At 37.7% G+C, this 15,415-nt stretch overlaps 1 protein-coding gene across 1 annotated transcript in view; it reads right to left on the bottom strand.

Moving 5' to 3' along the window:
• CFAP44 (cilia and flagella associated protein 44) overlaps window positions 1-15,415 on the bottom strand; it is a 43,583-nt gene that overhangs the window by 24,215 nt on the left and 3,953 nt on the right. Inside the window, exons 2-14 of the mRNA XM_065652092.1 lie at window positions 13,416-13,508; window positions 12,350-12,529; window positions 11,904-12,064; window positions 10,780-10,882; window positions 10,243-10,459; window positions 8,605-8,719; window positions 7,932-8,096; window positions 6,540-6,704; window positions 5,868-5,915; window positions 4,697-4,796; window positions 3,372-3,466; window positions 1,507-1,716; window positions 466-576 (exon numbers count right to left, since the gene is read on the bottom strand). Coding sequence (XP_065508164.1) covers window positions 466-576; window positions 1,507-1,716; window positions 3,372-3,466; window positions 4,697-4,796; window positions 5,868-5,915; window positions 6,540-6,704; window positions 7,932-8,096; window positions 8,605-8,719; window positions 10,243-10,459; window positions 10,780-10,882; window positions 11,904-12,064; window positions 12,350-12,529; window positions 13,416-13,508 — 1,763 coding nt within the window. The remainder of the gene's footprint in view (window positions 1-465; window positions 577-1,506; window positions 1,717-3,371; window positions 3,467-4,696; window positions 4,797-5,867; window positions 5,916-6,539; window positions 6,705-7,931; window positions 8,097-8,604; window positions 8,720-10,242; window positions 10,460-10,779; window positions 10,883-11,903; window positions 12,065-12,349; window positions 12,530-13,415; window positions 13,509-15,415) is intronic.

Raw genomic sequence — 15,415 nt, 5'->3', positions numbered from 1 at the left:
AATCTCCCTTCTAAATGAGAATGCTGGACCAACCAAAATTTCAGATTTTACTCTAACCTTATAAAACTTCTGAAATATTAGCAAGAATCTATTTGAATATGCCACTGACACACTTCAAACACAGATTGTGAATTCCAAGAAGCACCCAAAAGCTTTCTTAATGTGGTCTGAAAGGTTTGCAAAAGCCTATTTTAATATGGGCAAGAGGCACAGGCAATCATAGTCAACTCGTTTCTTCAAGGCAAGAACTCAAAAAGCTGAGCAAAATTGTGTGGTTTGCATATGTTTCTGCTATTTATTACTCAAAGTCCAAAACATGTCAAAGTGACTGAACTGGAGATACAGCTACACAGAACCTGTCATTCTCTAGGGTCACAAATCTTCATCAATTTTCATTGGAATTTCTTTTCAAAATGACATTTTAACACTGTAGGGAAGGAAAGAAAACAAACACGAATTGCTCACATGAGAAGGTGGAGACCACTGTAATGCCTGCACAGGCCCAGGAACACAGATGAATCCAATTGGCTCATATTTATCTTCAACAGCAAAAAAGAAAACAGTCCTGTCTTTACTCTGAGAAGAAAAAAAAATCATGACTGAATCAAAGCAAAGCTGATGAAAACTTAGAAAGACTATAAGTACTTTGTGACATAAACACATACTTCAAATGTTTTGTGGCTCAACAGGGGGACTTACAAGTGCCTTGAAACTTAGAATTGGATTTCCATGATGATTACAGGGAGGAAATAAAAAACCTGCCCACCTTACTCCAGGGCCCTGAGGGCACCCACAGCCCTTAATTGTCCTAATGGGCCTCACCTGGTATCCCCAGCCACTGTGCTTTCTGCCCATTGCCCCAGGGGCTCCTTTAAAGCTCAGGCCTTTTTTTTCATATAAGATAGCACAGGCTCATTTCCCCAGATGACAAGAAAATCCAGAACTGGTGCACAACAGCTGAAATCCCGGATTAAATGAAATGCATGGTGATTCAGCTCAAGGAACACATAACTGCAAGTGCACTGACCATGGCTGAAGGCCAGCATTTAAAAAGAGAGACCACATTGACTGGAAATCATCTCAAAGACTAGCAGGAACACTGACAAACCAACTGGTTGATCCTGTTGTAAGGCAGTGCTGGGTAGCGGCCGGAGTGCTGCCCAAGTGGTGTATGAATGGACTCGCTTTTACTAATTCCAATATGCTACTAAACTAATTCCAAAATGAACCAAATCCATCTGCAAAGGGGATTACAGTATTCACACTAAACAGTCCAGTAGTTCACAAAATGAATTGTATGAATTGCACGGGTGCTTTCCTTCAGAAAACAAATGTGAGTGCAAACAAATCCTTCTCTTCCCTCAGCACTGTAAAGAACTACAAGAAGCAATCAACAGCAGTAACAGAAGTATAACTGTGTTGTCAATAAACAACCTTTACTTTATCTCTTTAAATAATCTCTGTATTTGTGGTTTAATAAACAAAACCAAAAGAAGTGATACGTACCCCTGTGGCAAGCACTTCTCCATTTTGTTCATATGCCAAGGCTGTAACTGCAGTAGAATGAGGTTTGAAAGCTTGTTTGAGATTTATATCTGCATTATCTCTATTGGACATTCCTGCATAAATAGGCAGTCCTTTGGGATCATAAACTTCAATTATCCGGACAACACCGTCTTCAAACCCCACAGCAATCAGACCTCCTTTAGGATTTACCTTTGAGTGGAAGAATGAGGAAAAAAAAAATCACAGCGTATATCTGAGAGCTCTGAATAAGAATTGGTATAGCACATGCTCTGGTGTTAACCTGTAACTTATCTTACATGGAAGTGCTGCTAAAGCACAAAGAATATTTCATACATGGGAAATGCTGTTTATTCTCTCTAATATGCTATCATAAAGGGAGTGGGAGGACTGGGGATTTTTTTTGTTGTTTGGATTGTTGGTTTTTTGTTGGTTTTTTTTTTTAATTGATAACATGCCATTGAGACTGGGAATGTTAATGAGGATGTGGTTGTAATGTCTGAGGAAGAGGTAGTTCACACAGATATACAAATATATCAATAGCTTCTTCTTAAGGAGGAGAGTTGGAACCTAAAAAAGGAATTATTATATTATCCTAAATACAATATTTGGCATCAAATGTGGGTATGATTTTTGAAGAGGCAAGAGCACAGACTTGGACCTGGCTGACTCCATGTGAAGTACAGTTGTCAACAGGGACAGCTACGCGAGATGGAAACAGGAGGCTATGGAGTCTTTACCACAGGTCCTGTAGGTACACCAGTTGCCAACAACGTAGACAGGTTTGAATTGTGAGAGCATTAGCAGAAACAGGCCCATGTTTTAGCTGGATCTAGCTGGACCTGCAGATTTAACTGGTATTAGCCACACATGGTAGTGTCTTGAAGTGATTTACAAGCTGAGCCAGCTCCAGACATGACACAGATCAATATTAATGCACAACAGAAATGAGACCAGAAGGAGAACTGCTGTGCAAAGAGACGTGAGTGAATATATGAGCTCTGTGAGCACAGATTTGCAAATACCTTTGATCACTTTAAGCTATGCGTAAGTATCCATTGGGGGTTTAAATGCAGCTAGACAGACTAAGTACCCTTGATTTTTCAGACTGTGTTTAGTGTCAACTTTTGTGAAAATGAACTGAATCAGTTTTGTAATGCTGTACCATTTGTTGTGGCAGTCAGCTTACCTCTTGAATGTACAGGTCATCACCTAACAGCATCCCCGAAAGTCTGCATGGCCAGAATTATAGCTATAAGAGCACTGTCCCAGTGTTACTCTCTCCTTGGAAATTCAAACACTTTCCTCCATAAATTTGCTTATAATTAACCCACCAGGCTTGCTATGTTTCCTCAAGAACATAACTAAACACTATTTTAATTAAAATTAGCAAATACGTGTAAAAGTGATAGACTCCATACTCCATAAATGATCAGTTCTGGCAACAGCTTTTTATGATTTGTCTCCAAATGTTTGTAGATTGTCTGGGTTGTCATTTCAAAATGTGTTAACTAACTCGTGTTAATTGTCAATTACTCTGTGTGGGTTAAATAGAAGCTGTTAGTCTATAAACTAAGACTACTTCCTGGGAGTGCACACAGATGTGATTTTAAAATCTCAGGAAGACACGAAGTAGGATACCTGATAATCCACACTAAAGTCAAACTGTAAACATACTATACACATACATACCACTCCACAAACTTCCACATATATACTACTACAGTAAATTCCACCATGGCTTAACAGTGACTTGTTTAAGGTCTAGTACTGTGAGCAACTTACTTGCTGCTGGCAGGCTCACAGGCCTCTTATGAATTTTTGGTAACACACTAACAAAAACTCACAATACGAGGTGCCCACATCAGTGATGTTCCTCCTTGTTTAAACTTCATTTCACTCAGCTGCCTGTTGCTGATGAAATCATAGATACGCACTGATCCTGTGTGGAGAGGAGACAGTAAGAATTTATTTCTTGCAATGTCACATTTTAAGATTTATGGAGAATTTATTTAAAGCTGGAGAGAAATCTATTAGTTTTTGAGTACCGAACACCCATTTGGAAAGACATGCCTGATGGTTACAAAGTACCACAGCTAGCACGGTAGCACGGTGCTCATGAACAAAACATAAGCTTTCTTCACTCTTTAACTGAAACGCTCCCAAGAGTTGTCAGGGCTGAGGGTTGTAATAAATAGCATGCTGACCACCATGTGTAATTTTCAAGTAATCACAGAACTTTGGCATACTGTAAGGAAAATCTGTACTGACAACACAGGAAAAGATGACATGCTACTAGCCTAGGGAGGAAAATTTTAAATCGATGAAAACGGGAGACTGTCCAAAGAAAAGCCAGTTTCACAGAGATGAAATTAACAGATTCATAGACATACGTATTGGTCTGCATAAAATTCCATTCCAGCTGGCAAATATCCTGTCATTTGCTCAACCGGTAGGAGTTTGTCTTCAGGCTAGAAGAGCATGTACATTGTATAACACAGACAAATGACAAGGTACTGCTGACAAGAATTGAGTTAAAAACCTTGTAGAATTTTCTGAGAAGTGTAAATGACATTGTTAGTGTTTTGGCCAGTGGTTCTTGGTTCAAAGCATGATACAGCTAACTGAGAGAGACCTAAATTGCAATATTTATATAAGTTACATAAATATGTTCGTTATTTCATGTTAACTGTTGTTGGGAGCGTGATAGCTATTGTATTTTCTAAGAAAGCCACAAATATTAATATTCACAATGACTTACACAATGCTAGAGATGTATGTGATTCCTTACAAAACAAAAATTCCAACACTTATCGATCTAGAGTCTGGAATACAAGTGCTGTTATTCAAAACAAATGCCTCATCTTTTCAGCCAGTTCCTTCAGAAAGAAGAGAATTTACAAAGCTTCCCTTTGAAGACTTATCTCATTTATTTTAAATCCCAGGCTTTTAAGATGAAGCAGCCATACTGCATTATTTCAAAACATTAACAATTTGTCTTAATTATTAAAGAACTGATCCCTGGAATAACAATTGTCTATAAAGTGACTTTTGACTTTTCCAGAGCAAACACACAACTTCAGTTCAAAATGGAGTAGTTCCAAACCAAGCATCATTACTCTTCAAAAATAATAGTCACAGTGGTATGAGAGGAAAGGAATAGTGTACTTACGGTCAAGAGCAGTGGTGGCCAGGAGGTACGTAATGGGAGAAACACTTATGGCTTCAATTCTTCCAGAGTGAAAGGTACACAGGCACTCTGGATCACGGGTCTGCAGTGCAAAACAGAATAACAGAAATTCTGCTACGTTCTGGAGCTGCACTTACGAGGTATTACCAGCCATACCTACAGTCAATCTCAAAAATATAGACGGGTACTGTTTGTGTGAACAAAATTTGGCATGTATAAGGTACCTATAAGCAATTCCTTCCCTTTTTTAAAGTTCAAATGTTCATAAGAAGATCTTGAGCAAAATTAGTGTAGAAAGATTAAGTTCATTTAAAATACCATCATTTTCTATGTGAAAATAAAGAGGAACGCCTTTCATTAAGTGGTTTCAGGGTTGGAATTAGTATTTTTAACAAAGAGCTGTTGCTCTGAAGGCAAAGAAAATGCTCTCAGGCCTAGGGCTTATGCTGCCTGGGAAATCATTTCATTATCCAGGGAATTCTAGGGCTTGCTATACATTTTTTACATTACTTTTTATAGTATGCTTTGTATGTCTTTTGTTCACCATAAAATTCTTGGAACATAATTTTATCTGTTGCCGCAGAACTTTATTCCTCTCAAAGGGATTATTCCCATTTACTGTAATATGTTAGTAAGCAAAAATTAAATGCCCCCATTTTAACTGTGTCACCTATTTCTCCATCAAAAACATCTCCAGCAGTAACATTAGTAACCAGTAGGAAAAAACATGTGAAGTGCATTTCATCTTCTCCTTGTTTTTCCTAGTTCTTCGTGTCATTTAGAGACAACAGTAAGGATTGTTTCACATATCTATCTAGAAAGGATATATCCATAACTCCTTGAACTAATTTCCTGCATCCATGCAACTTTTATTACCAGTTTATAAGAATAAAACTCCTTTAAGGTAACTTGGATTCAGCAGCCAAATTTTCAAGAATCCAAAATCAAATTACTTTTGATAATCCTGCACAGTCATTATATTCAATAACATCATGAAAATAAATTTTAAGAAAAATCTGTTTCAGTGCTAAAATTTTTAACTGTGCACCTTCATAAAACACAGACTTCATTGCAGATGCATCCAGTATAGCTAAAGGAAGTTATTGCAAAGGAATTGAAGAAATTAGAAGAAAGAAAAAGAAAACAAACTTACCATATTTGAAAAAGTCAAATCCAGCTTCCACATTGCTCCATTGGCATCCTGAAGAAGAAAAAACAAAACATGTCACTCGAATACTTTCAAACTCAATTTGGAAATCAAACTGCCCATGATGACTTTTAAAAATTTCCTTAATGATTATAATTGTGAAACTGAAATGACTAAATGTGGTGATGTTGGTCCTATCAGTCCTATCCATCAGTCCAGGATAACAGAACTTGGACATCACCTTTTGACATCCTCCTGTTCCTGTGCAGCTCTGGCTCTGAAAGCCAGAGTCTCATATGCTACTATACACTAAAAATTGGAATGGAATAATTCAATTCGAAGGGACCTACAGTGATCATCTAGTCCAACTGCCTGACCACTTTAGGGCTGCCTAAAAGTTAAAGCATCTTATTAAGGGCATTGTTCAAATGCCTCTTAAACACTGACAGGCTTGGGGCACCAAGCACCTCGCTAGGAAGCCTGTTCCAATGTTTGAAAGAAGAAGAAGATTTGTGTATATATATTTATATATAAGAAGATTATATATATCTCCAGAAGAAAATGGAATTCTACAAAAAAGAAACATATTGATTTGTAATTGACTCCTGCTGTTGCTTAACATCACCTCCCTCATTTTGTGTTTCTCCACAAAGATGTATGTACTTGAGTGTAACTTACCTGAGCATACCAAATAGGCTGTCCAGGCTGTCCACTGTCATTAATTTTTGACATGAAACTCAGGCTGACATTCTTGCCAACCTGAAGTTCATTCATAGGCTCCACCTCCAGTAAGCCTGTGTCATCCACAGAATCAGCACCATCTATTACCTCAAAGTTCCACACCTTCACAGCAATTGGAAGCATTTAAAAAAAAAAAAAAAAAAAGTGCTTTTATAAGGCTATGTTATGTTTTCATATGTGATTAATATGGAAATTCAAAATTATAAGATACAGGGGAGTGTAGATTCTACAGGCAGCATATGAAACCTGTCACATCTACCTCACTGTTTTGAACGTCACCTAGAACAGTGGTAATCAGCAACCACTATCTGATACACTTGAGTACAATGCAAAGTATATGTAAAAGTTCTTTGTCCAATTCTGAAACAGCTTAAATTCATCCCTGGCACTGGCAGAGCTATTCACAGCAACCTCAGAACTATAGAGAGTAAATGATATCTGCCTTGCTTGTACTGAGGCAGCACAGAAGAAAGACTGGGAGATCTAACATATTCATGTTCTGCTCTGTGGGATACGGATAAGACACCAGTTGGCACCTTTATAACCAAGTGAGTTTTTCTAATAGGATAATATCATTTTATAAAACACACCACCACCAACAACAACAACAAAAACATTGGGTGTTTGAAACCCTCCACTATCTGTTGATTATCTGGGTCTTTCACATGCCAGCAGAAGACACATCTTGTCTTCCCTTAAAAAGAAGGCAAACAAGATTACAAAATCATTTCTAATTGACAGGTGAGACCGAAACTAGTGGTATGGGTAAGGAAACTATTTTGACCTTAATTTACAGAATTATATGTTAATTTCAGGATGCTCAATGTCTTTTAATTGTTCCTCTATTTCAGCACATATATCTCCAAGGTACTAGTTAATTTCTATGTCATTTTAACATTAATAATCTGAGCATCCAAATAATCAGAAAACTAATTTCAAATATTGCGATAGTTTGAAATAACACCAAATGTATTAATAGGCCTGAAAATCATATCTGAAGATTAACCAAAACTACACACGGAAAAAAAATGTTAGATTGCGGGCAAGACCAAAGCTTTTAGAGAATCACTGAAAATTATTTTGATTTATGAAAGTAAAAGGTGATTTGGTTACTGCTATTAAACAGAGAACATTGCATGAACACTACCTGATTCAAGCATATACACTGTGGAGATGTACTCTTATTCTGTTTGTTCTAAAAATTCATTCTCAGAAAGCAACTGCACTATAGCTTGCCTCCATAAATAAACTCCAATAAAGAAAATATGTAACATTTACCTGCTGACCACAAATTTGCCCAACTAAAGGCAGAGCAGAAGAAAAACTCACCCGAACGAAGCCATCTTTTCCAACAGTGACAAGTTCTCCTTCCTCCAGAACTAACTGGCTGATAGGGCCACTGTGACAGGGCTTGTTTTCACCTCGACAGAGCTCTACTTTAATGAGGCCCCCTTCCCAAAGCAGCAAGTTGCCCCACTCAGTCCCAGAGATAACCTTCAATGCAAATGAAGAGATGTGCATAAGCACCTGCACCACGCAGAAATACTGGCAAGAATCTGGTTAACATTTGTGGCTTCCTTCAGTGCAAGCATTAAATTCATAGCAATGTATGGGTATTTGCAAGAGAAGGTGTAAAAGGTGAGAAGATTCAACTTTTTAGCAATGTGACCTCATTTACATGCACTGAAACGGTTAAAGATCAAGGCTAACAGTCTTTGTATTTCTTTACAATAACATTTTCACTATCCCATTTGAGGAGCCTCAGCTCTAAGCCAACAGAGATCTTTTGTCTGGGAATTACAATACTAACTGTACTTTTCAATTATTATAAAGCAAGCCAGGTTTCTGGCAAATTAATGTCAATATTAGCTTATCAGAGCAGTGCATTGAGGGTTTAATTCAAATCACTTTGAAGCAAATAGTAACTCTCCAACTTACTCAGTTGACTTTATATCTAAACCTGAGAGGAAACATGAAACCAATTAAAATTCCTCTTACTTACCTTCCCATCAGGCAGCTCCACATAACCTATAATGTCAGACACTGCTGTTTTTCCAAACCTCCCCAAAGCTCCTTGTAACTTCAGACCAGTGAATGTGAGAGCCATCTTCCAGAACCTGAGTATAGAAAAAACATCGCTGTCTGATACAGGATTTCCTCAACACATTCTTCAGTCTCTGTCAGACATAATAATCTTACCAGGGATGCCTCTGAGGTTAGCGCTGTTCCTCCTTTATTATTCTTTTTCATGGGAGACATTGAGTTTTTCTTTTTAAAATGAGATGAAGCTTTGTAACTACACAAACATTTCCCTATACTACCCCTACGAAAAAGCTAGGAAAAGGATTTAGAGTGGGCATTATGAAGACTACAGTAATTTTTTCCAGCTACAACCAATACACATAGTTAGGGATACCTATTTTACTCTTGCTGTCTACAGTGTATGATGCTCAACTTTGTAAATCCAAGGGACTAAGGTCTTCACTGAATTTCATACAAGTACCTACATGGGCTTGAGTTTGACTATAACATCTCACTGAGCCAAATGTTTTATCCTAGATCTTCATAGCTATTTCTATTTAATAATTATATTTTAGCAGTATAAAACATAACTTTAAATTACTGCATTACATAAAAATTAACATCTGCAATTAAGGATGGTTCACTGTCTGTGCAGAACACATTATACTTAAGACAGGTGTTGGAAATTGGAATTGGAGACCACATTTGGGCAAAAGATCTTGTTTATCATGTTACAAAAGCTATGTCAGTATTTATTCGTAGTATTTTAGCTCAAAAGAAAGATTCTAAGTGATTTTTGATTTGTCAGATTTCCATAAATAATATACTCTAAACCACATTTTTTCTGGGTCTAAATAAGCCGTTTTCTATTTCAGACCCACCCTGCAACCAAACTATAGAGCAGATCTCAGATTTTGATCTGATTCCCTTGTTAAAAATCAAAGAAACCTTAGATGTGTTATACTTTTAAAGGTATCATTTCTATTATGATAATACCTAGGTCATATCTTAAGTCACCGCTCTATTAACATTGAACACTGGATAAATACAGAACACAAAGCTAATCCCTGTCCCAAAGAGCTTAAAGTTGTGGTTTATTTTTTATTACAAAAGGATCCATGAATTTACCAGAGAAGTGAGTGTATGGAAGTATATATTTTGTAAGGATTCCTTGCAGGCTTGTGGAGGTATCAGAGGGTTTCTGATCCGTGACTTGACGAGTTGTAATGGCTGCCCAAATAGCAGATGAGTTCAAGAAATCAAAGGTAGAAAGCCCAGAAGGCGCAAGAGGCATATATGTTATGTTACCAGGTGGGACACACACACACACACACACATATATTTTATTAATTCTCCCCAGTGCTTGTTGAAATTACAAGAATGGAGCCAGTCGTTCTGACATTCAACATCAAGCATCCTTCTTTTTGCACAGCAAAGGTGTTAAAAGACTTGGCTGACTGGCTGAAGGACTTGAACTTTCTCCTTCTTGTAACTGTAATGGCCAGGTAAAACAGCATTCCTCATTGATCCATGTTTGTTAATGATACATTCCTGTTAGTCATCTTCTACATATTATGACTTTAGAAGTGATATGTATTAATCTAATCACTAAACCTACCTGATGTGTCCTGATCCAGATGTAGTTAGTTGCTCTTCATTATCAGCAGAAAATGAGACCTTGTAAACATCCTGTGAAAAAGCTTTTGATCTCAACACAATGTTTTCTTGTTTCCAGTCCCAGATAGTAAGCATGTAGTCAGGGCTGCTCCCAACACTGGCCAGTAAAGTGCCAGCATGGTTGAAATCACCAAAAACGTAGGCTTCCTCTGTTCCACCTGAAGAAACATGCAAGCCCAAATACACACATACATGGAAAAGCAGAAGAAACAATAGGAAAATCTACTTAGAAGGAGCTCAACTTTCACTGCAAATATTTTTTTCACTAGGTAATAGCTCTCAGTTGGCTATTTCTGCTAAATAAAAGTTTCCTCCCATGGGATAATGAAAAAGCTTGAAATCAGTGCTTTCTGTTTTGCTGTGAAGGACCAAAAGGCCATACTTCCTTCTAAACTTAGAATGAACCACTATTCTATTTGCTGTGATCTATAAATCCAGGCCCATTTGTGTAAAATGAAAATAGAACTTCTTACACTACCTTGCAGTATTCTGTAGGGCCTCAGTGAAGGGTAATCGTAGATGATGATATTTGGCTTCTTTCCTTTTTCTCCTACTGCAAAGTACTGCTTCGTAGCATGTGCCTTGAAAAAGCAAAAGTCCCATTGTATGTTGTAATGACACCTCTGTCTCTATCCTGCTAGTTATTGAGGTGGGTTTTTTTTAAATTTACTCACTCATTAGTAAAAAGATACTGCCATAGATACTAGGTTGCCTTTTTCTATGCATTTATTCTAAACAACTGCCCATCTTTTGCTCAATATCAGAAAGAAGTCACTATGCACACAAAATGATAAAACCATTATCCAAACAAAATGGTGTATCACACATATAATGCAGAACCATGACAAACTGTGAAATAATTTGCTTTATCATGCATTCTCTTACTATTCCTGCCTCATTCAGCCTACTAGCTGATCTTTCCATGAGCAGCATTTGTGTCAGCAGCCATCTCCTTCAGCAGACACCTGCAGAAAAGCCACCCTGAATGACGTTGTTCTGGAGACATAAAGATGTATCGTGATTACCCAGAAAAGGCTGCTCACAATGGAGCAGAACAGTCTGAGGCTGGTGTTCTGAAAGCCTTGCTCATGTGGAATACAACTGAGAGATAGCAGAGCCCTTCACAGAGTAAGATGCTTCAAATCCAGACAAAGCATTTGAGAGTCAAAGCTCTTGGTAGGAGTTTACCAGAGTGAAACCAGATACTTTTTCTCTTCATTTACCTAGGAACTTGATTTGATAAATTTTAATTGCAGGTAAAACACTATACTAATATTAGCTGTGACTAGGAGAGATGAGTGTTCAAAAAAAATTATATGAGCTGAAATATTTAAATAAAAATGTAATAGTTCTAAAAATTAATCCTGTGAGTCCTTTAAGGTACCTGAGCCTGGGACTTGGGTGTGCAGATATTTGTCCTCTGCCATTTATGTTGACGTGCTGAGTAGCCCATGCTGCATGGTCCACAAGTTCCCCTAATCAATACCATACTTTCTTACGCATATGTGTGTGCAGCTGTAGAAATCTCCCATCAAGCAACCAAGTGAACATTTCACTGCTAGAAAGTGACTAACATCCTAAAACACAAAACAAAAGCCATACCGTAATAAACCCAATTCCACCACCACCACTGCTCCGGAGATATCTTTGAGATTTAGGTTTCAGCTCCAGGACCACCACTTGGTTGCCTGCTATATACATCAGTGTTTGGCTATCCATCACCATCAGGTTTGCACTTCTGGTGCAGTCATATCCAAAAGAATGTCTGAGAACAGTTCAATAAGGAAAATATTTGACACTGGCTTTCTAGAAAAGTTTACTAAGTGGACAGAAACACTTAACCAAAACTGAAATGAGAATACTGAATCTGGTCACTAAAAGCCTGATGGTTCACCCGGACCCATAGCTCGTCAGGATACTTACTTGTGTCTCAACCAGAGGTAACCCCCTAATGCCACATAGGCTTCTCCAAATTAGACAAGGACAGTTTTCAGAAGATATATTAAATATTCCTAGCTTTAAATTTGCAGAACCTCAACAGAAAGGATATTTAAGAGTAAGAAGGTTAATTGGTATCCCAGAGTCTTCAGTGACAAATGGACGTGAACATATATCTTCATAGTTATAGAAGAAAGTTTCTGAGATTTTCTTTTCCACCTTCTCAGGCCTTTTTTGTGCTTCTGAGGATACTTCACTGTTATCTTGCTCTTCCAAATTGTCTTCAGCGTCTCAAAGTGGAAACATAAGTGAAATTTATATTCACCATAAATCTTAGGCTCCATGCTGATATTTGCACCTAAGTGCAAAAGGGAAGGATTCACACATTCCTTGCCTCCTCCAGCAAAGTAATTGGCACTCCATAGCTCAGAAAAGGGGCACCATGTCTTAGTAACAACTTATCCTGGAAAGAGTCTCTAACAAGTGCTACCCCAGGCTTTTAAAAACTTTACTATCAATATTCAAAACTGAAGAATTTGAAGAAGAAAAATTTTGAGAGTGTTTTAAAAACATTGATTTTAAAGCTCAAATCCTACCAAAATAGTTCAGTTCAGCTGTGCTTGGTGTTTAGATCTCAGCTTTAGAAACCAAATAAAGTTTAAAGTGCCTCTTTTCAGCAGCTATTGAATGCACATCATTATAGAAAACAATTAGTAAAACCAGATACAACAGACCACCATGAGACACCATTGTCCTCAAAAAGGCATACTGCTAATGTGTGACCCAGTGCAGTTCTTCGCTGGACTGCAAAGCAGAATACTGTTAACTTGACCTCCAGCTAGTCATAAGCACTTATTAAAAGTACTTTTCAGTTTGATACCTCAGGTCAAATCCCCATTACCTATTTTGTAAGCTTTTCAGCCTGTCTTGATTTTTTAATCTCCTAGGTGTTCTATGAAAAACAACAAAAGGGTTCAGAGACCAGGCATGGGAAAGAGCAAAATGAAGTACACAAGGTAAGCCAACTGAAAAAGAGTACAGAAACTCCGTCGCTGTGACTTGATGGCACTGGTCTGAGGTGCTGTTCATAACAATAACAGTGAAAAAACGAAAACTAGAAAGCAGTGGTATTTTTAAGGTCGTCCCAACATCTCATCAGTGGAAAATAGTACTCACCAGCTTTCTCGGTGTCTGATTCCAGTTGTTCCACTTCTTCTTCCTGCTCCTCTGCAGCTGATGATTCCTTTGGAAGACTAGTTTTTCTTTCTTCTGCAAAGGACAATTGGGATTACTGTGCTAGGTATTAATTCCTTTGACTAATTTGCTCATGCATGACATGTTAAATAAATACACAGTTCTGTAGTAGTAAAAAAAATCCCTTCTGCCCAACAATAGAGTTCCTGCTGTTTAGCATTAAGTGTAAGGAGAAGTTTGCTTCAAAAAAATCCACATATTTTAAAACCTAGGAGGAAAGAAACACATCCTATAACAGGAAAAAGATATAATAGTAAATATAATCAAACAAAAGCCAAATGTAATGCACCAATATAAGCACCACAGGAGACTCACTAGTGGATTCTGTTATCCATGCTACCTAGATCTAGTGTGTTAGATGACATGCAGAACATCTGAAATAGACACTGGACAGGCACTTCAAGATGAAAATGGTGTTAAACAGAGAAATACAGGTCTCTGAAAGACCCTGGCAGAGTTAATGAATTGGTTGCAGTTCTAGCTACAGAGAAAAGTCAAGTCTAAGCAGCAAAAATTTTCAGGAGAGAGACTGTGTGCTGAGGGACAGTGGGAATTGCAGACACAGTGGTCAGCCCAGAGCTTCACTGGCACGGGTCATCTTGGACCAGAGTCAAAATGAAATTGGGCAACACCAAGGGCAGCAACTGAAGATGAACACTTATTAGTAAGGAAGGGGTGAGTGGTGGGAGAAGCCAGAAGCTACTGTAGGTTCAGTATTGAAATCACTATACAACAGTGGGAAATACCCACGGACACCACTGTGATTTGCCTGTGCACCTTCTGCTGGTTTCTCATCAGCTCCCTCCTGTTCCCTTGGAAGAGATGGCATGTCCTCTTTACCTGGTGGTGGGAAGAGGAACTTTCAGTATTTTTGCCTTCATCTGCCATTTATGCCATTTTCATTTCCTCTCAAATGCTTTGAGATTCCCAAAGGGAATATTTATGTTCTGCCTGTACTCCACAAATATGGATAACTCAAAGATAAGTCCTCATTTGTAGGGTGAATTCACTGGTTCAGGTTTTAGGACTTCAAGCTCTGAGTATATTGCTATAGAAAGACTAAAAATTGCGTAACAGAAGAAGCTGAAGAGAGGTTTACATGTTTGGGGCTTCTCTTTGATATACTGGGTGGAAATTTGTTGGTGGACTTCAAAAAAATATCAGGCGGTAGACATTCTGAGACCATCTAATATCTTGCACAGAGAAGCAGGAGAGATGAATCTTTAAGAAAAAAGGACTTTCTTCAAAACACTCTATATTCATGGAAAATGAATTAATAAAACTAACACAATTTTAAAAGCTTTAAGCAGCTTAACTAACCCTCCAGCAATTTTTCAGCTTTCAGACTATCATTTTCAGTGGTACAATTTAACTAGTTACTATTGTCCTCTGGAGTGAGAAAGATCCAATCTTTTTTCATATAAAAAACAAACACATTGATCATTCATATAAATGTCCCTGAAAGAAGCAAAAAAAGCACAAGCATTGCTCTTCTGCTAAATTTGTTCTGCCTTTCGACTTCAAACATGGTCTCAAAACACCTTTAAATGAACATTGGAGCAATTTTGTACAACTACTACAGCTATAAAATACTATCGGAAATCAGAAAATTCAGAAGTTAAATGTAAAGAAACCTAAATATTCAGAATAACAAATATAGGCAAGATGCAAATGAATCTCTTTATGTGTAAGTGTGACTTTGATACCAAGAAAAAGTTGCTACAAATGCATTTCCTGTTTCTGGCTTCGGGTCAGAACCCATGTAGGAAAAGATCTTTCAAGGCATTTCAGACTTTTCAGGCATTTCAGGAAAGGCAAAGTGTCCAAACATAATGCTGTCCATCAGAACAGTGATGGCAGAGAAATATTGTAGACATATCATTCACGTCAGTATATAGTCAACCTGCCCTACTCAACTTTCA

This window comes from Caloenas nicobarica, chromosome 1 (assembly GCF_036013445.1).
Source record: "Caloenas nicobarica isolate bCalNic1 chromosome 1, bCalNic1.hap1, whole genome shotgun sequence".
NCBI lineage: Eukaryota > Metazoa > Chordata > Aves > Columbiformes > Columbidae > Caloenas > Caloenas nicobarica.
Note: the sequence above shows the minus strand (reverse complement) of the source record. Positions and strands in the feature narration are given on the sequence as shown.